General features: G+C 45.8%; 1 protein-coding gene across 3 annotated transcripts in view; it reads left to right on the top strand.

The window, feature by feature from the left end:
- The window catches only part of NSD1 (nuclear receptor binding SET domain protein 1), a 100,367-nt gene that overhangs the window by 37,184 nt on the left and 41,889 nt on the right, over window positions 1-21,294 (top strand). For all 3 annotated transcript variants that reach the window (XM_056113119.1, XM_056113121.1, XM_056113120.1), the window contains 3 exons: window positions 96-231; window positions 8,313-8,485; window positions 10,832-13,406. In XM_056113119.1, the coding sequence (XP_055969094.1) occupies window positions 96-231; window positions 8,313-8,485; window positions 10,832-13,406 (2,884 nt within the window). The remainder of the gene's footprint in view (window positions 1-95; window positions 232-8,312; window positions 8,486-10,831; window positions 13,407-21,294) is intronic.

Genomic DNA, 21,294 nt, shown 5'->3' with positions numbered 1-21,294 from the left:
CTGTTTGTGTTACTTTTTCAGCAGGGTAGTAGAAAGGTGACAGACTTTAAAAGAGCTTGATCCTTACTGATGATTCATGTTTTGTCTGTCTCAAGTGTCAACCCAAGAAAAAGTCTACACCACTGAAGTATGAAGTTGGAGATCTCATTTGGGCAAAATTCAAGAGACGCCCATGGTGGCCCTGCAGAATTTGTTCTGATCCATTGATGAACACACACTCAAAAATGAAAGGTAAGACCTGCATTTGATTGTAGGTGATAAGGTAGAATATGGAATTGTAGCTTTGCAATTTGCTGTGGTAAAGCCAAATGTTGATCGCTTCACCTTTTGTATAGGTAGTAATTCTACTTCTGAGAATTACTTGAATGAATCTGATGTATTTTACTCTTTTTGGTAAAATTTGGCTTTATTTTTTACTCTGATTTAAATATCTGCGATCATTATTCTATCTATAGATACTAGGAAAATGTTAGCGCCTGGTCTGGTGTTTTTATTTTCCAGAGTTGCTTTTTAGTATAACGTTTTCCTATTTTTAGTTTGATGTCATTTTTTCTGCTCATTTGAGCAACTTCAGGGATCAGTTCTGACCTCAGGTTTGCAAGACTTTAGATTAATGAGCTTTAATGTAGGTTTGAGCTGTCTTCAGCGAGCAGTTCCTGTCCACCCTGATCTTGTTTCCTAGGTTCAGCTCAGCGGGCCCAGCCTCATGCTAGAGGCTTCATCAGTGTGTTGTCCTAGCAGTTGAGATCAGCTTGTGTAAAACTGAAATAATTTTCCTCCTCAAACCAGTACTTTTTCCTTCAATTTCCACCAGTGACTCAGACCAGATACCTTGAATTCACACTTTACTTCCTTCTTCTTCTTTTTAACTTCCTCCTTGTGCTCTACACCAAGCCTTTTTTTTCCTTTCTTCTTTTTTGGTTTTTGGGTTATACCCAGTGATACTCTGGGGTTGCTCCTGGCTCTGCACTTGGGACTTATTCTTGGGGAGCCACATGGGTTTCTGGGGAACAAACTTGGGTTGGCTATGTGTAAAACAGTGCCTTACCTGTTATACTCTCTTTCCAGCCCCAATTCCCCCAGCCCTTTGTGTATCTGGGTGTGTATGTGTGTGTGTATACAACTTTGTTGATATAAAATTCACATTATCCCAACCCTTTGTGGTATGCAATTCTGATGTTTTAGTCTATCCAGTTACACAACCACAATTTTAGAAATTTTTTTTTAAATTGTTTTTATACCCCAAAGAAATCTCACACTTTCAGCTAACTTATCTACTTTTTGTCTCTAGCTAGAAGCCTGTTGGGGACATTTTAAATAAGATTCCTTTTCCTCTTCCCTTTGATGTTGGTGCACAATGATGGTGCACAGTGATACATTGTGTCTGGGACTTAGGCTCAGCACACTCGGGGGTGGTGCCCGGGTCAGACTCTTGACAGCTTTCTGTACCCTGAGCCCTGTAAATGGAGCCTGTGTGGTCCTTTGACCTTGCCTCTTGCATTTCATAGAGTATTTTAAAGACCTAACTGTGTATTAGTGAGGCACTCTTTCTTCGACTGAATAGTGCGGCCGTGTTGGAGTCGGAATGAAGCCATGTTATTTAAGGACCTGTTTCCTTCTGTGCCATTTTGCTTAAAATCACAGTTAATTAGGACCTGTGAGGGTTGGCACCATGTACCTTGTGCCCCCTCACCCACTTGTGGGACTTTCTCTTTGAATTTGACATTCTAGACCATCTAGAATAGTCAAAACATTCACTTAGAATGTATTTAAGAACTTTTTTTATGTTGTATTCATTGTCAGTATTTCAGTTGTGTTTTTAGACTCAGGTAATACTCCATTGTATATGTAGGTCACGTGTGTTATCTCTAGCTTTTGACTTTTGTGAATAGAATTGTTAGCAAGATTATTATTCAGATGCATAGTCTGAAGTTTTAGAATATATCGATTGTTGTGTGTTTGTATTTTTATTTTTCTTTTTTGGGTCACACCTGGTGATGCACAGGGGTTACTCCTGGCTCTTCACTCAGGAATTACTTCTGGCAGTGCTTGGGTTACCATATGGGATGCTGGAATCGAACCTGGGTCGGTCACATGCAGGCCAAATGCCCTACCCGCTTTGCTAGCGCTCCAGCCCCAGTGTGTTTGTATTTTGTCTTAAACTTTTAAAATAAAATTTTGGGCCATACCCAGCAGTTCCCAAAAGAAAAAGAATTGCTTACTTCAGGAGATCATAGTGGGTATTGGGGGTCAGACCTGAGTTGGCATTGTGCAGGGCAATATTACTCCAGCTATTTATTTCAAATTTTGTTTTTTTTTGGGCCACACTGGGCAGTGCTCAAGGACTATTTCCAGTGGTGTTGGGGGAACCATGCTATAGCAGGGTCAAATGCCAGAGTCTGTAGCCCCTGTTGGCATGAAATAATAACTGAAGGAAGAAGAAACAGTTGTTTCCACACTTTCATTTTTTGTATTTTGGGGCACACTGAAGTGGTGCTCAGGGCCTCAGACTGACTGTGGCTGTGCTCAGGAGTCACCTCTGGCGCTGCTGGGGTCATTGCAGTGTTGGGGAGTCAAACTGCGGTTGGAGAAGACATAAAGTAAGAATCTTAACTTCTGTATTGTCGCTCTAGCCTCTAACTTGCTTTATTTCAATTGTTTAAGACACCCTGGTTTACAAAGTTGTTCATGATATAGCTGTTTCAGGCATTTAATTGTCCCAACACCAACCCCACCACCAGCGTGATCTTCCCTCCACGATTGTCCCCGGTTTCCCACCTAATCCCCAAGCCTGACTTCTTGACAGGCACAAAATATTTTATATTGTTTGTTAACAATGAAATAATAAATGGAATAATAGTTCAGTAAAAGAAAGTTTGAAAATTGTTGTATCTCACAGTGGAGTTACTAAAATCATTGCCCGATGATTTACTCAGCTTTTTTTTTTTTTGCTAGCTGAGCCTCTGTGTTATTGTTTTCATTTATTAAGTATAACTGACTTCTTTGCTGCTTTCCTGTGTAATTTGCTGGGCCCCTATATGGCTGTCAGTATTGTAGAATTTGGAGGTGTTTCAGGAGCTTCAGCATCTGTGTATCTGCAAGTTTCATTGGCTTAGCATTTCTTCAGAGTTGTTGGAAACATTGAAGTTGAGTTGCATGTATGGTGGCCGCTGTGGGATGTGGGTCTAAATTATTTTTGTTAGAAAGTTGTCTTTGGGTGTGTGTGCGGGGGTTAGGTTTCTGGTCTGTGTTCAGGGATCACTTGAGTCGAGGCTTGGAGGACCATATTGGGTGCCTGGGATCAAAGCTGGGTCAGCTGTGTTCATCACAAATCCATCTATCTCTGTGCTCCCCCTCCCGCCGCCCAATTCCATTTTTGTGAAATGTCCCTATAGAGATGGGTTTCTTTCTAGAGACAAAGTAGGTGTTTGGTTTCTTGAGAAGAAGGTGGGTTAAGGAGTGTGTTTTTTTTTAAATAATAAATTTGTGTTATAAAGTTGATTGTGGTTATGTAATTGTGAATATACTAAAACATTGGAATATCATTTCAAGAGATTCGTATTCAGAGGAGTGAATGAATATTTTTTTTTCTTTTTTGGTCACATTCAGCAGTGCTCGAAGCTTACTCCTGGAGGTTCTATGTTGAGGGATCACAGTGGGCTCAGGGCATCATATCTGGTCAGTATGGGCTTGAACCTGGTCATTTGTATGCAAAACAAGCACCCTACCTCCCTACCTGCTGTACCCTCACTCCCACCACCACTTTTTTTTTTTTGGGGTCACACCAGGCTATGCTCAGGGTTTATTCCTGCTCTAAAAGGTAAAGGTAAAGGCCCTCCCGTTGATCATCGATTTGCTCGAGCAGGCCCAGTAACGTCTCCATTGGAGACTTTGTTGTTACTGTGTCTGGCATATCGAATACTCTCGGTAACTTGCCGGGCTCTCCGAGAGGGGCGGAGGAATCGAACTCGGGTCGGCCGCTTGTAAGGCGAACGCCCTACCGCTGTGCTATCGCTCCAGCCCTCTCTAAGCTCATCTAAGCTGAAGGATCGTTCTGATGGGCTCAGAGACTGTATGGGGGTGCTAGGAATTGAACTGTGATTGGCTGCATGCAAGGCGAATGTCCTTCCTGCTATACCATCACTGGCAGCACGCCCCCCTACTCTCCAGTTTTATCTCAACAGTTGCTCAAAAGAAGAAAAAAGAATACCTGGTATCGGGCGAAACAGTGTGACTTTTTTTTTTTTTGGGTCACACTGGGCGATGCACAGGGGTTACTCCTGGCTTTGCAAGAACTCACGAATTATTCCTGGTAGTGCTCAGGAGACCATATGGGATGGTGGGGATTGAACCTGGGTCAGCTGCATACCAGGCAAACGCCCAACCAACTGTACTATCACTCCATCCCTAACGGTGTTACTTTGACATAGTTGATTTCATTTATTAGAAGAAAGGAATTGAGCTACCTCTGTCCCCTCAAATTTTTGTTTTTTTTTGTGTGTGTGTGCTGGTTGAAATACAGTACCCTGCATACAGCTGACCCAGTCATTCCGTAAGATCCAAAGAGCACAGTGCCAGGAGTAAGGCTTGAGACTCAGGTGTGAGCATCCCTGCCCCTAATTTATTTTTGTAATTTTAATTACCTACCAAGGGCTGGAGTGATAGCACAGCGGGTAGGGCGTTTGCCTTGCACGCAGCCAACGTGGCCAACTTGAGTTAAATTCCTCCGCCCCTCTCGGAGAGCCCGGCAAGCTACCGAGAGTATCTCGCCCACACGGCAAAGCCTGGCAAGCTCCCCGTGGTGTATTCGATATGCCAAACACAGTAACAACAAAGTCTCACAATGGAGACGTTACTGGGCCCGCTCGAGAAAAATCGATGAACAACAGGAGGACAGTGACAGTGAATTACCTATCATTCCAGTTGCCTTGGTTTGTGCTGTAGTCTTCGTGTGCGTGCGCGCGCGCGCGCGCGCGCGCGTGTATGCTATTTTATGTGATCTCGGGTCTACTCAGTTTCGTTTCCTCCTCAACAGTTCTATTCAGTAGTCAAGGAACGTTATCTTTCTCAGATGCACAGCCGAGCCTGTGACTCCCCTGTTTACCCCACTTTTCCTCAACCACCAGCGAAGTAAAGGCCAAATTCTTGAATCCTCACCCTGTCTCTTGCAGTTCTGCCTTTTGCTTACCTGGCTCAGTTTGTTCCCTCTGCTCCTGCTTTATAATGCAGTGTTCGGAATTTATAGCTTCTAGTTGTTGATGTCTTTGAAGGGTATAACTAACCTTTATACTCAATTTCTCCTCTTAAATTGAAGTTAACTTTTACGAATTCAGGCACCTAATTGGTCTCTGATTATTTCCTCTTTTTTTTTTTAAGTGTTATTGCCATTATCATGCTTTTTTGGGGGGGAAGGTTGCTTTTTGGGTCACACCTGGTGATGCTCAGGGGTTACTTCTGGCTCTTCTGGTGGTGCTGGGGTGACCAAATGGGATGTCAGGAATTGAACCCAGCTTGACTGCATGCAAAGCAAATGCCCTACCCATCCCCTGTATTATTGTTCCGACCCCTTACCATGCTCTTTTATTGTGCGCTGGATCGGTCACCAGTGCTGGTAGCTTTCCAGTCTTCTGTTGTGTGTGGGCTCATCTAAGGTGACCAATTATTGTTGTATGAATTGACTTAAGAACTGTTAAGAATTAAGAACCTTTTTTGTTTGTTTATATTTGTTACTTGTTATATCACACTGGGTGATTTTTAGGGGAATCATATGGTATGACTGAGATGGGACTGGGTTGTCTGCTTGCAAGGCTAGCTCCCTGCCCGCTGTACTATTTCTTCAGCTGCAGGAATAAAGAATATTTAAGGCTAAATAAAAAACTTTTAAGGATCTTTAAGATTTAAGAATCTTTGAGAATTTTTAAGAATTAACTTTAAGAACCTTTATAGGGACTGGAGAAATAGTGGTGGTTATGTATAACACCACTATATATAGAGGTGTGTAAGTGTGTGTGAGAGAGAGAGAGTGAGTGAGAGAGAGAGCACATATGTAATTTAATAGAAAGTAAGGAGTTCTTATTAGAACTTGCATATTTATTTATTTATTTATTATTATTATTTTTTTTTTGGCTTAAAGAGATGCATAGAGACTGGTGCTGGGTCTTTTTGAGAGGCTGGGGGAGGCATACCCAGCTGTGCTCAGGGCTTACTTATGGCTCTGCTCAGGGATCATTGCTGGAGGGCTCCAGGGACCATGTGGAATGCCCGGGATTGAGCCTGGGTTGACTGCATGCAAGACAGACGTCCTGCCCACTGCACTATTACCCTGAATTTTGTATGTTTTTTTTTTTTTTCCTTTTTGGGTCACACCTGGTGATGCACAGGGGTTACTCCTGGCTCTGCGCTCAGGAATCACCCCTGGCAGTGCTCAGGGAACCATATGGGATGCTGGGAATTGAACCCAAGTCAGCCATATGCAAGGCAAACGCCCTACCCGCTGTGCTATTGCTCCAGCCCAGCCCCTGTATGTATATTTTGAAGTAGGGATATTGTTGTAATCAGATGTGACAACTTTTTTTTTTTGTCTTGATTTTGGTGCCATAGCCAGCTGTTGTTCAGGAACCATATTTGTTGTCTGGAATCAAATCTGGTTTGGAAGCACCCTGTCCACTGTACCACTGTACTGTCTCTCTGACCCCTAGATGTGATTTGTGTTTTTTTTTTTCTTTTTGGGTCACACCTGACAATCCACAGGGGTTACTCCTGGCTCTGCACTCAGGAATTACTCCTGGCAGTGCCTAGGGGACCATATGGTATGCTGGGAATCGAACCTGGGTCAGCTGTGTGCAAGGCAAATGCCCTACCTGCTGTGCTATCGCTCCAGCTCCTGATTTTTTTTTCTTAATGTAATTTTATGTAAGATAATGTTACTTTTCTGAAAAGAGATAAATGGCACTTTTTGGAGGGGAGGGGACGGGTTTTGGGGGAGAGAGCTGGACTACAGCAGTGCTTAAGACTGCTCAGGGATTACTTCCTGGAGTTCTGGGGGGACTGTATGGGATACATAGGGCACCCTCATTCCCTCTCAATCTCTCTCCTCTCTTCTCCATGCCTGCCCCTTCTCTTCCGTCCCATACCCTTCCTTCTCCTCTCCAAATCCCTCCCCTCCCCCTTCCCTTCCCTAACTAGCTGTATTCAGGGGCTGCTCCTGTTTGGTGCTCAGGGTTTCTCCTCTCAGTGCTTAAGATGCCATCTGGATTGACCCTGGGCTTCTTCCATGCATCATGTTTTTTAGGCTGTTGCACTCTCTGAGGTCCTGATTATTTACTGTATAACTTTTTTTTTTCTGGTATGAAAAATAGTAAGTGTATGGAAGGTATGTGTACTAGATAAATTTTATTATAATCTCTTCTGACTGAGATATATGTTGTCTCTATAATTGATATTTATTAAAAAATAGACTTTGCTAAAGCAAAAATTCGAATAACTAGATTTTGTTTTTATTATGTTTAGATTTCTTTCTTTCTCTCCCTCCTTATTTTTAAATACCAAGTTCTGCTTTGTCTGTGAAGTCAGTGTTTTACCCTGAATTTGCTCCCTTTGGAGTCATTGAACTTCAGAAGGGGAATTATGTTATTTATTTCTTGGGTGGGTGGGTAGCATGCTAATAAGGACCCAGCCTCTCTATGTGTATGGAGCTCTGGGCAATGAGAGTTAGCACATCAGAGAGACCTGGTTGAGGGTGCTCTGCAGGCTCTCGAGATCTCCTTGTAGTTGAGCATTTAATCACCCCTATCCCCCACAGGTTTTGGGCCACACCTGGCAGTGCCCAGTGCTTTATTAGTCAATACTGAGTCAATTGACAGCGGTTTGTTCTATGAGGAACTAAACAAACCGCTTAACTGGGTTATTATTTTGTTGTTGTTGTTTTTGATTTGTTTTGTTTTGAGGGGCCACGGCTGCCTGTGTTCAGGCCGTACTACTCATCTGCCCTCAGGGATTGAACTCAGGTAGGTATCATGCAAGGCGAGTGCCCTGCGTGCTGTATTGTCTCTCCCGTTCATTGGTTTTGAGTTATAGCACATCACCAGACCAAACCAGTGTATCACTTCATAAACCCTGAAGTGTATTCTTGCCATATGGAATATTTCAAATTTCCTGATCTACTTCAGAATTTGTAGGTTTTTATCATTTATTGATAACTCCCCCTACTCCCTTGATAAACCTTTCTTTGCAGCTGTTGTATGATGCTCTCTTGAGGAGTAGCTGTCCTTCTCAAGTAATGACACTTAGATTTGCTTCTCATCTTCATCTAGTTTCTAATCAGAGGCCCTATCGCCAATACTACGTCGAGGCTTTTGGAGACCCTTCTGAGAGGGCCTGGGTGGCTGGGAAAGCAATCGTCATGTTTGAAGGCCGGCATCAATTTGAAGAGCTTCCTGTCCTTAGAAGAAGAGGGAAGCAGAAAGAAAAAGGCTATAGGCATAAGGTAAGAAAAAAAAAATCTTTCTGGAGACAAGAGAAATACAGGTTGTTTCTCTCTTTGTGGGGTATATGTAAGTGGTGAGTATATTTCATGTATGTGAGAAAATAGAAAGCCTTTTGTTGTTCGTGGGCCAGTGGCGGTCAAGGGCTACTCTTGGCACTTGCTGAGGAGTGATCCTTGTCTGTCCTCAGAGGATGCAGTGCTGGGGATCCATCTAGCTACATACTAGTCAAGTGCCTTTCCCTCTATTCAATTTCTCTGGAGGGTCCCAAATACTGCTTTTTGAAACGAGATAGATGGGGAGTGGAGAAATTTTGCATGCCAGAGATGCAGCTTCATCCTTGGTGGCGCACTATTGCTTGAGCAACCTCTAAGCACTGGGCCAGGAGTAATATCTGAGCACCACCAGCTGTGATCAGTGTTAAATGGTTTTGCTCTTCTTGTCTTGGTTTGTGTGCCTAAGGATGATGCATTCAGCCTGGTTGTATTTTGTAAGGGGAGGCAGTGCTCAGGAGGCTGGGCAATTCATTGTGCTGTCCTGTTCAAGGGCTTGAGAATGTGGTAGGGGCCGGGATACTTGAGTCACACCACGGTCCTCGGGCCCTCACAGCTGCACTTGGTGGTACTAGGTGGGAAAACCTTTTTGCTATCCATTTTTGGGGGTGAGGGATTTTGGCTACACCCAACGGTGCTCAAGATTGTCTCCTGGCTCAGTGGTCATTCCTAGCAGTGTTGAGCACTGGTACGTGGTTCGAGATTGGAACTAGGCTTGATCCTAGCACTCCCTCCTTATACTATCTCTCTGGTGACACCAGGCCATATTTTAGTAATGTGCAAATACTCTTCCCTTGAACAGAACTGGGAAACGCTGACTCAGTGTTTGGAATTTTTTGCTGTTCCTTCATAATCTGCTCCAGAAGAGGAACTATTGGGCACTTAGGACTGTCGGTGGTAGTGGGGGCTGTGGCGGGTGCCTCACTCCTTTCGGCAGGTTCACTGTGCCGCTGAGCTGCCTCCCTGGCCTGCCACTGTCGTCTCACCTTCCTGTGTATAAGTGCTCCTGCCTTGAGTTCTCTGAGGACTGTGGTGGTCTGATGATGTGGACCTTGTAGAGTGGTGTGAGGACTGTAAATGAAAGGCTCTCCGGAATGCCTGTCGCTGCTGCCTTGGGGTGGCAAATGATGTCTGCCTGCTTTAGCTGTTTAGACTAAAGCCAACCCCTGTTTTTGAGGGCTGACCAGAGCATTCAAGTTCTGGAAGATTGATTTCTTCTGCTCACAGCACGGGAGCATGTGCCTTTGTGTGTGCAGTGTCAATCAGGTAGTTGGTTTGTGCTTTAGATGTGGAGGCTGACTTGCTTAATGACATGAATTTTTCATACTCAGTAGAACTTCCTTTTTATGAGTATTAAAATATTTACGAAGATGAACTGATATCTAGAAATGAAATCAAGTTGGGAAATAAGAGTTGAAAGAGTTGGAGACATTTTACTGAGCTGCAGGGTTCTTATGCTTAGAGGAGCCCAGAAAGGAGTACAGTGTGTACAGGGCCCTGCCTGATGTGTCTGGCTATCTCTGGCTATATGGAATTCAGCCCTGGAGAGTGGTTGATTATAATCCAGAGTGTGAGTGACTTGTGTCGAAGCATCGTGATTAATCAGGGACCTAGTGAACTAGTGGTTCAGATTTAGTCAGAGGCATAGACAGTCCCAGCTTTTCCACACATGTCTTTAGCCATGCCTGCTTTTTAAGGTATCAGAATAAGTTAGTGGCCTTCCTATGCCTTGAAGAAGTCTGTCTTAGATACGGAGGGGTAAGTTGGGAGTCTGTTCTGTATTTGTTGATTTATCAGTTTGTTTACTTACCTCTTTTTCTGTTGATTCATTTATCTCCCCTCAAGCAGCATTCAGAAAGTTCATAGGCACTGATAGTTCCCATCTAAGCCAAGGACCAAGGATGCCTTGTCTCCTGGGCTCTATGGTACTCAGAATGGCCTGTCACCCTGACTCCCAGTGCTTAGGGGACAGTGTGGTGCCTGGGAACAGATGTGGGTTGGGGACCTATTTAGATATGCACCCTAACCGCTGAACTGCCTCCCAGGCCTGAGTCTTTCTTGCTTGCATTCAATTCAATAACGTGATGTTGATGACATTTAGCAGTATTGTGTTGGGATATGCCCTTGAGTTTATGCTCTGGGTGAGCTGTGGGTGCAAAGTCCTGGGGCCAGTCCCTTAGATGTGGGGTACTAGAGGCTTGGGAAAACCTCATTTGAGAGGCATTCACCGATCAGCTACTGTGCCCCAGCTGTTTTCTTTGATAACTGATAATGTTTTTCTCCTTTAAATTCAAGGTTCCTCAGAAAATTTTGAGTAAATGGGAAGCTAGTGTTGGTCTTGCTGAGCAGTATGATGTTCCCAAAGGGTCAAAGAACCGAAAATGTGTCACCAGCTCTATCAAGTTGGACAGTGAGGAGGATATGCCATTTGAGGACTGTGCGAATGATCCTGAATCCGAACATGATCTGTTGCTTAATGGCTGCTTGAAATCTTTGGCTTTTGACTCTGAACATTCGGCAGACGAGAAGGAAAAGCCTTGTGCCAAGTCTAGAGTCCGGAAGAGCTCGGAGCCTCCCAAGAGGATCAGTGTGAAGAAGGACCCCATGCAGTTCGACGCGCACAAAGACGAACGCAGGGGCAAGATCCCCGACAAACTTAGCCTCAACTTCCTTCCTGGGGACGTGTCTGAGAAGCAGGCCTCGAGTGAGCTGTCCCGGATAGCAAGCAGCCTGGCTGGGGCTGCCCCTTCCCCAGGAGGCTTTCTCTTTTCTTCGTGTGGCAAAACGCCCATCAAGAAAGATTGCGAGACTGCCACCTGCGACTCTTTGTTGGGCTTGCCCGAGGGTGCCTTGGTGCCAAAACGGCCTGGGGAGAAGCAGCAGCCGCTGCAGCGCGGCCTCATGTGCAGTTCCAAAGTGCAGCTCTGCTACATTGGCGCCGGGGATGAAGAGAAGCGCAGCGACTCCATCAGTGTCTGCACCACATCCGACGACGGAAGCAGCGACGTGGACCCCATCGACCCCAGCTCTGAGTCAGACCCCGGGGTCCTGGAAATCACAGACACTTTCGACCACACGGAGAACTTGCTCTCCATGCAGAAGAATGACAAGGTGAAGTATTCCAGGTTTCCTGCCACAAACACTAAGGCAAAAGCCAAGCCGAAGCCCCTCATTTCGAACTCACACACAGACCACTTAACAGACTGTCCTAAGCCCGCAGAGCCTAGAACCGAGACAGCTCAGGTTAACCTCACCGACCTTCAGTTGTGCACTATTGTCCATAAACCCCAGTCGGATCCTCGAAATGACAGTCTCCTGCCCAAATTCAGCACACCCTCTGGCCTGTCAAGTGAGAACACCCTCCTGAAGAGTGGGCCCACAAATCAAGCCTTGGTCCTTCCGAGAAGCAAACAGTCCAAGATCCGGAGTATTAAGTGCAAACATAAAGAAAGCCCTGGCATGGCCGAAGCGCCCGTTGCGCACGAAGACTGTGGTTTGAAATACTGCTCTTCTGATGCCAAAGGTCCGCCTTTGGCCGGCATTTCCAAAAGTGGGAAGGTGGACGGGCTGAAACTACTGAGCAACATGCACGAGAAAACCAGGGATTCCAGTGACATCGAGACGGCCGTGGTGAAGCACGTGCTGTCTGAGTTGAAGGAGCTCTCCTACCGGTCTCTCAGTGAGGATGGTGGTGACTCCGCTGCCGCCAGGCCTTCCAAACCACTACTGTTTTCTTCCTCGGGCCAGAACCATATTCCCATCGAGCCAGACTACAAGTTCAGCACCTTGCTCATGATGCTGAAGGACATGCACGATAGTAAGACTAAGGAGCAGCGGCTGATGACGGCTCAAAACCTGGTCTCCTACCGGAGCCCGGCGATGGGGGACTGCTCCACCAGTAGCCCCATGGGTGCCTCTAAGGTTTTGGTTTCTGGAAGCTCCACGCAGAATTCAGAAAAGAAAGCAGACGGCCCTCAGGACCGGACCCGGCCTGGCCCGGTCCCTGACTCCTCACTGACCAGGGAGCCGCCTGCCCCCCTCCCTGGCTCCGCCGCCGACAGAAGAGACCTCCCTGCTCCTGGGAAAACTCAGCCGAACTGTGTTCCTAGGCGCAACTGTGGGCGCGCGAAGCTGGCCTCCAAACTGCGAGATGGTTTTGCCCCCCAGGTGGGGAAAAACACCGCAAACCGTAAAGCCTTAAAGACAGAACGCAAGAGAAAACCGAACCACCTTTCTGCTGGGACTCTGGGGGCTGTGCTGCAGGGGGACAGCGAGAGTGAGAGTGGGGGGGCTCCTGGGGATGGCTGCTCGCGGGACAGGGCGGGACCCCCCATCGAGGGAGACCCCCTTTCGTTGGTGGGCGCGCTTCCCAGCGAAGATGCTCCCCGCTTTCCCGATGTTCACCTTGATAGCCAGGCCAAACTTTCGGACCCTAAGACAGATTCCCAGAAGGGCCCCTCTTTTGACAACAAAAATGGCCTGGAGCTTGACTCTGGACTGAACAGCGAGAACGAGGAGCCCAGTAGCATCAATCCGGCCGTGCCGAAAAAACGGTGGCAGAGGGTCAACCAAAGGCGCACCAAGCCTCGGAAGCGCACCAACAGATTCAGGGAGAAAGAGAACTTGGAGGGCACCTTTGGGGTCACGCTTCCTGCTGACCCCGCGAAGAAGGAGGGTGAGTGTCTGGAACCGACACCTTCCCCTCCTCCTGCTGGGACCGTCCTAGAGGAGGCCCTGGCTGAGCCCAGCCCTGCTGGCCACCAGGATGTCGTTGGGCCAAGCTTGAACGTGTGTGAAAAGTCTAGGACCTGTGGGGAGGAACCGGAGAAGGAGCCGGAGCCAGCGATTCCCAGTCTCACTCCGGAACCAGGTAAGAAGGCCTGACCGCGGCCGTGCTGGGCTCTTCGTGCAGGGCTGTGAGGACGTGGTCGGCCTGGAGAAAGGCCCTCTGTGAAGTCTCCAGGAGCCAGCTTTCCTCACTTTGCAGAAATTGTTTCCACCAGAAGCTCTTGTTTTTCTTGATTATTCATTGTTTGGGGTTTTGGGCCCCACCAGCACTGGTCAGGCGATATCTTCTCCTAGCCCAGTTCTCAGGGATCACTCCTGGTTGGGTGCAGGGGACCATGTGTGATGCTGGAGATGGAACCCACGTAACTCTTACTTTCTGCTTGCAGCCGCGTGCAAGGCAAGCACCCTCCCTCCCCGCTGTGCTGTAGCTCTGCCCCCTCTTGTTTGCCTTAGGTTTTTATCAAGTCCTAAAGACTTCTCTCTGTCCCTGTTTTTTCTCTTCATTAATGTATGATTGGAGAATTTAGTCTGGCGTGTGCGAGGCCCTGTGCTTGATGGTTAAGTCTAGGTCGAGCTACTGTAGGGTCGCCGGGCTTTGGATCACAAAGGATGGTCCTTTTGGCAGGAAGTGGAAAGAGGCAGTGCTTTCTGCTTTCGAGGAAATGAAAGTGCCCTGCATGTGCCCTGCTTGTACTACCTGCTGTCTCTAAAAATAGCTTGTTACCTTTGTTTTGTTTTTGTGCTTTTTGTTTTTGTGTCTAATAAACACAACTTGAAAGCACAATTTGAAGCACACTTTGTGACATCTATGGATGTGCATTTTCAAGTCTTTCCTTGATTTGGAAATCAAGGCTACTCTTGATTTCTAGCGCTTTGTTACAGGGGAAAAGATGCATTTTGACTTGAATCTTTGTGACTGTGTTCAGACTTGTTGTGTGACCTTGTGTGAGTCTTCTGCCAGTGCTAATGTAGTGTCTGCTCTGCTGTATGTGTGTGTTCAAACGCTATCTGCACGCCCTGTTGATCTCTCCTCATGTTCACTGCAGATCTAGGACAGTTGACTACCTTCCGCCCTCAGTTCTCCCAGTGGTTTGCTTCTCCTATATTTGGATGCTCCGATATTAATGTACATATCTACTTAAAATTGCTATCATATATAATAAGTTTGCAGTTTATTTCGTGGTGCATTGATGTTTTTTATTCTCCTACCTTCTTTGTTTATCTTGACAGTTTCTGTTCAGGTGGTATGGGGCTTTTTTTTTTTAACCCAAATTGTCTATTTATATTTTATTTTTATTGAAAAGGTGGTATTGATCTTAAGCATGCTGTCCCTTTTCCTTTTTTTTGGCCATACCCTGCGATGCTCAGGAGTTATTGCTGGCTCTGCACTGGCAGTACTAAGAGGGTATATGGGATGCCAGGAATGGAACCCAGGACAGTTACGAGGAAGGTGGAAGGCAAACGTACTCCCCCACTGTATGGTGTCTTTGGCCTAAGGAGCGGGGTGTTTGGGGGCCACATCTGACTGTCCTCAGTGTAAATTCTTGGTTCTCTGTTCAGGGTTCACTCTAGGCGGTGCCGGAATTGAACTGGGTTCAGCCTTAGCACTTGTACTCCCCTGCCCTGCCTTGTGCACATGGGTACACACACACTTAACATGCAATCTTATAAACATCTTCTAGTTACAACTTAAGATAACAGTGTAACTTCAGTTGTACATTAAAAATTAGATTATTTACACTTTTGCTTCAAGTGTTTTGTTACCAGTGTCATTTTGGGGCTAGATAATTTTTGTTCACTGTTTTTAGTTACATTTGTTTATGTTCATGTTTAATTTTATTCTTAATTGAACATCTTTGTATAGTAAACAGCCTATTGTATCTGCCTACTTGAATCAGTAACTTGTACATATCCTGTAGATGTCAGTTATATTTGAATGAATGTTATTTTTGTTTCTACTTGTAGGATTCATTTAGCCTAGTGCATAGTACTTTAGCTTATAGTGCTTAATAGATCATTTTTGTTTACTTTGGGAGGTTTTATTTCACCTCTCCAATTGTCTTCTTGAAAGACATCTTTTCTGAATATAAGATTCCTTCTTTTTGTTGTTTTGAGGTCATGCCTAGAGGTGCTCAGGGTTTACTCCTGGAATTACTCAGAAATTACTCTTGGTGGTGGTGGTGGTGGTGGTTGTGGGAGAGGGGATGGGCCCTGTGGGATGCAGGGGATGGAATCCTGGCCAGCTTTGTGCCTTAACCACTGTCCCTCGGGCACTGAATATAAGATTCTTGATTGACAGTTTTTAAATTTCAGCCCTCTGCAGGTGTGGTGTCATTCCTTTCTGCTCTACCAGAGTTCTACCAGAGTTCTAAAAGATGTGGATTCCCACATCCCTGACCAGTTACTTCTCTCACTGCCTTCCACAGACCCACTTAGACATTCTTTGATTATTTATTTATACTGGGACTTGATACGGTCTTCTTGGATTCATCCTGGTTGGAGATCTTGAGCTTCTGGATGTGGACGTCTATATTAGGTTTAGGGGAATTTTGGGTCATCATTTTTTCACATGAGCTCTATGTGCATTCCCATCCCCCACCCCGTTGTAAATTCCATAAAATGCTTATTGCTTGATGTGATAGTATCTGCAGAGTCTCTTTCCTTCTCTCTTTCAGTTTTTTTTCTCCTGACTTTATTCCAGAAACTTTGAGCGTGTGAATTCTAACTTAAAAAGTTTTATATTCTCTGCTCTTGCCCTCTAGTGGTCTGCCATTCAATTGTATGTTTTAACTCTAGAATTCTTTATGTATATTTTAAAGTGTGTGTGTGTGTGTGTGTGTGTGTGTGTATATATATATATATAAAGGGCTGGAGCAATAGCACATCTGTAGGGCGTTTGCCTTGCGCACAGCCACCCAGCCGAGCTGGGTTTGATTTCTCTGCCCCTCTCGAAGAGCCCCGCAAGCTACCGAGAGTATCTCGCCCGCATGGCAAAGCCTGACAAGCTACCCGTGACGTATTCGATGTGCCAAACACAGTAACAACAGTCTCAAAAAATGGAGACTTTACTGCGCCCGCTCGAGCAAATCGATGAACAATGGGAGGACATTGTGTATTTATATATATAAAATGATGAACCCCCCAAAAATATATATTATTAAGAATAAAAATTTTATTTTTTCGTTGATAATCTTACTATTTTGGTGGGGGACCTACACGACAAACCTCAGGGGTTACTCCTGGCTGGGCACTCAAAAATCGCTTCTGGTGGGGCTCAGGGTAGCGTTGGGATTCCAGGGATCGAACTCCAGTCTGCTGCTGTATTCTCTCTGGGCCCTTTTCGTTCATATTTTCTTATTTGTTTATATTAATGGTTTGATTTTTTTCCCCTTTGTTTTCTTTGTTCTCACGTTATTGAGCTGCTCAAAATAATCATTTTCAACTCTTTGTTTTTTTTAGGGAATGTATTTTGACCTTTTGGACTGTTTGCCTCTTTATGCTTTTGGGTAAACCATATCCCTCCGTCTTTGTGAAGTGACTTCCTAAATGGGGGTGGGGTGGGAATCTTTACAGCAGTTGAGCTAGAGATTCTTAACACCTGAAACCTTTTGTGTAGACTGGATAGCTTTTTCCTAGAAGGGCTAGTTGATTGCCACACTTGCTCCCTCTGGTGTCTCTCTGCAGTATTGCAGGCTCACTCGGGCTGTTGCAACAAACCTCTTTCTCTGGTTCTTGGTGGACCCTGACGACTCAGAGTCGGCCAGCTCCCCATCTGCTACCTGCAGCTGGCAAGAATACCAGTTCCTTGGGCAGGTCTCCAAAGGTCCTGATGGCCAAATGCTCATTCCATGCCTTTCCCTGCTATTCTAGAGAAAAGACCCTGAACTTGTGGCTCCCACCAAGTTCCCACCGAGTGTGCTGCCTCCTTTCTGCCTTGTCACCAGCCTGTCATTCTGCAGCTTTCCATCCTCTATTCTCAGTGTCATGTAGGATCCAAATGATGTGCGTTCTTTTGGTGGTTAGACAGATGCTGGTCCTTCGGGCAACCCCACTAAACTCTTGGGTGCAGTAAATGCAGCACACCATCTCTTTTCCCCTAAATCCTTACACTCTCTCTGGAAATGGCAGTCTGGGTAAAACAACTGGACTCCACTCACTTTGGTGGCACTTTTGTTCTCAGCTTCACAGTTGCCTTTGGTAAAAGAGCTTCTTAACTGGTTTCTGATTTTCTTTTCCTTTTTTATATATATTTCATTATTATAAAAGTATTTTACAGTAGTTCATTACAGATAATACTCAAACACCAATCCCACCACCAAGCACCTTCCCACCACAATAAGAGGGAAGTGTGTGAAGGTTGTTGTATCTCATTCTGGAGCCATTGAAGCCCTAATGTGAGAGAATACAAGCAAGTGTGTTAAAACCAAACAGATGTGTGCTACTTTTGATAAGTAAGTGAGATAGAGTGTGAGAGCTCCAGGAAATTCTGCGGCGCTCTCTTCTAGGAGCTTTAGTTTATAGTCCTGGGTCTTGGCCATTGATGAGATTACATGGCGTGGGGTGATTTTTCTTTTCCTTTTTTTTTTTCTTTTTGAGGTGGGGGGCTAGGCTATGCCACACCTGCCTGTGCTTAGGGCACCTTCCTGGCTCTGTGCTCAGGGATCCCTCCTGGTGATGCTCAGTGAACCACATATGTGGTGCTTAGGGTCCGACCAGAGTCAGCCGCATGCACAGCCTTTACAGCATCTCTCTGGCCCTTTAGCTGGTTTCTAGAGAACTCATAGCAGGCTTTGTTTTTGTTGTGGGCCACATACAGTAGTGTTCAGGGTTTACTCGTGGCTCTGTACTCAAGGATCACTCCTGGCAGGCTCGGGGGCCATACGTGCACTGGAGGTTGGGTAGGCTGTGTACAAGGCAAGTACCCTCCCTGCTGTACTACCACTCTGGCTCCTCATAGTCGCATTTTGATTCATCTGTGTGATTCTCTGAAGGGAACTGTGGGGATGTCTATTCTGCCATCTTGCTGGCATTCATCATGATTCATTTCCTTATGTTAAAAAAGGTTTTCGTGTATGAATAAACTTTATTCTTTCATCATCTGGTGGACAATTCTGTTAAACAGAATGCTCTTCAGAACAAATGCTGTTACGAGGATTCTTTTGCAATGTTTTGTGCGACTGTCTTTGCTTCTACAGTGTTTATTCATAGGAGTGGAATTGCTGGGTCAGTTGGTAATTACACGCGTTGGTGGTCACAGAGTACTTAAGAGAGACTCTGTGCTGAGGTCGCTCCACTGTTCAGGGAGAAGCAGGGTGATGGGGGTAGGGGTGGGGAATGTGACGGTGCCCAGGATTGAAGAACCCTTGAATATGGGCCCCCTGCATGGATAGTGGGTTCTCAGCCCCTTGAGCCATCTTTTCAACCCCTCCACAGAGTCTTAATTATCTTTGTGGCAATTAAATAATTTTGAAAGTAAAATAGGAAACTACAAGGTCTTCCAATTCGGTCCTTTTTCAAGATAATATTGGCATTTCAATATTAAATTTAGTCTTATTTAATGTAGCTTGTCAATTTCTGCGTAAGGCCAGCTAGGAGTTCAATAGGAATTGTCTTGTATCTGGGTATCGGCTGACCAGTGTTGTTACATTAACAATTAGTAAAAGAATAGAGTAAAAATTTTCAAATTATTGGTAGAGATGACTTTATGTTATGTTAGGCTTTCGTCTGTTTTGTGCTTTTCCGTGTGTATGTTTATCTCCCTCATGCTGCGCCCCGGGGCCCCCCGCGCCCCCCCCCCCTCCCCACACACACACACTCCCGTCTTCACTTTGCTATTGCTGCTGATTAGGTGACGGGCCGTACTTGTGCTTGTGGTGGCTCCTGGTGGTGCTTGGGGTTCACACAGGGTTGGGTCATCGATCCCAAGCTTTCTGCATACAGAGCGTGTGTGCCTGCCTTTTGAGCTCTCTCAGTGCTCACTCCACATAAACATTTCTGCCAAGCCAGTAAGTTTTCTCTATCACATTTGGCTTTTTCTGGAAATTTCATATGAATAGAATTATAAGAGTGAAGTGTGGTGTGTGTGAGTCTCTGTTTAGCATCAAGTTTTTATGGCTTATATATCAATATTCTGTTACTCCTGTGGATGAATACTGTTCAGTGTATGCATCCAGCCCACATTTTGTTTGTCCATTCATCAGTTGGTCAGCCCGGTAGTTTCGACTATCCTCCCTCCTTAGCAGTTGTGATGACTGGCACTCAAGTACATACTTGTGGTGATCCCACAAGCGATCCCATATTTCCTCCTATAGTGTATGCGGGGGGTCATAGCCGTGGTTGGCAGTGCAGCCGGAGATAGACTTGCTCATAGCTCCCGGAATCACATGCAGCAAAGCTGCTGGGGTTTCCCTGCATGAAGCACCAGGGTTAGGATCCCTGACTCCTGCTTATGGGGCGGGTGTGCCCCAGCCATCCTGGTCCTGGCTGACGGTCTCTTGCACTGTGTGAGTGTAAAACTATGGCTGCGTTTCTGGGAGCAGTGATGGCAGCGGTTCTCCACTGTAGGTCTTGGCTGTGTGGTATTTGCCTGCCGACGTGGTAGTGGTATGCTGGGTGCCACGTACTGGGGCTTGTGGGATTTCTTTGTCCCACTGGCTTTCATCACTTCTACTACTTCGCACCATTACCCAAAAGGTTATTTTCCTCTTTCGTTCCCACAGTCTGCTTACTGTCACTGGCAAATCACTTTCTGTAGGCCTCTGTTTGCCTGTTTATAGATTGCATGGATTGGGTCAGTAATTTGGACACTTGGAGTTGGGGACGTTTGGGGCCACACACCTGAGCATCCTGGGACAGGGGGCCCTTACTCCTGGCTCTGTGTTTTGGAATGACCCCGGTTGCTTGTGGCATATTCAGTGCTGAGTCCAAGGTATGTCAGGCAAGCACCGTACCACCTCTACCCTCTCTCAAACCCTGCGATGAGTAATATGGGCTTTTTTCACTCAGAAGTGGATTGGTTGTATGAGCAGTGGAGGTTCAGCGATGACAGGCTCGGGGAAGGGAGTGGCAGAGGACTAAGGCAGAAGGAGTTGCCTGAAACAGGCAGTTTACACATTCATTTGGAAGTCACTGTGACCAGGCTATTTTCATTTACCATGTGGTACCCACTCATCCAAGGTGGAAGTTGCCTAAACTTTTCTTAAAGGGCAAAATAGTAGTAATTTGAGATTTTGTCATGCGCAGTATCTGACAGTCAGTTCTGCCTTTTGTGGCACAGAAATCACAGACCATCCATCGAGAAGTGAGCGTGGGGGTAGTCCAGTTAGAAATGATGTGCATCCCGGTCACATTGGGATTTTGTGGAACTTCCGCAGTTTCAAGGGTGATTTAGTGTGATTTTTGTTGAGGAGCAATACCTGTGCTCAGACACCTGATTGTTGGTCAGGTACCAAGGATCACATTTGTTCTAGGATTTTGTTGTTTGCTTCTTTTCTTGTTGAACTCAAGGAAATACAGAGCTGAGCGTGGAAGGTACCCAGAGAGGTGGACACCACGACAGAATGCGGGACAGCAGCTTGGGGAGCAAAAGGAAGAAAATGGAGTTTATTGACCCCACCAGGAAGACGAGGGAGTGAGCTGCCATTCCTTTCTGGGGCGGGGGTCCAGTTAGCGGGGATCAGGAATGGGGTTTGAGGGAGGTGGTAGTGTTACTGCTATTGCAGAGGTTTGGTGAGAAGAGTCCAGTGCATTTGTAGTTTTGATAGATATGTTTGGAATTGCAGTCTTGTCCTGTTTCAGGTCATAATGGACTGACTTGACCATGAGTGGGAAGAGCATTTTTCCCTTTGGAGATTTATCACATTATTTATAAAGTGTGCATCTGATTACTGCATTTGCGGGGAAGTGAGGATAGTGCTGCAGTAATGGCTGAACAGTGCCTTGTGCAAATAACCTGCTGGTGCTGCTCATTG

This window comes from Sorex fumeus, unplaced genomic scaffold (assembly GCF_029834395.1).
Source record: "Sorex fumeus unplaced genomic scaffold, SorFum_2.1 ptg000019l, whole genome shotgun sequence".
NCBI classification, from domain to species: domain Eukaryota; kingdom Metazoa; phylum Chordata; class Mammalia; order Eulipotyphla; family Soricidae; genus Sorex; species Sorex fumeus.
The sequence above is the reverse complement of the archived record's forward strand: the minus strand, read 5'-3'. Positions and strand labels throughout refer to the sequence as shown.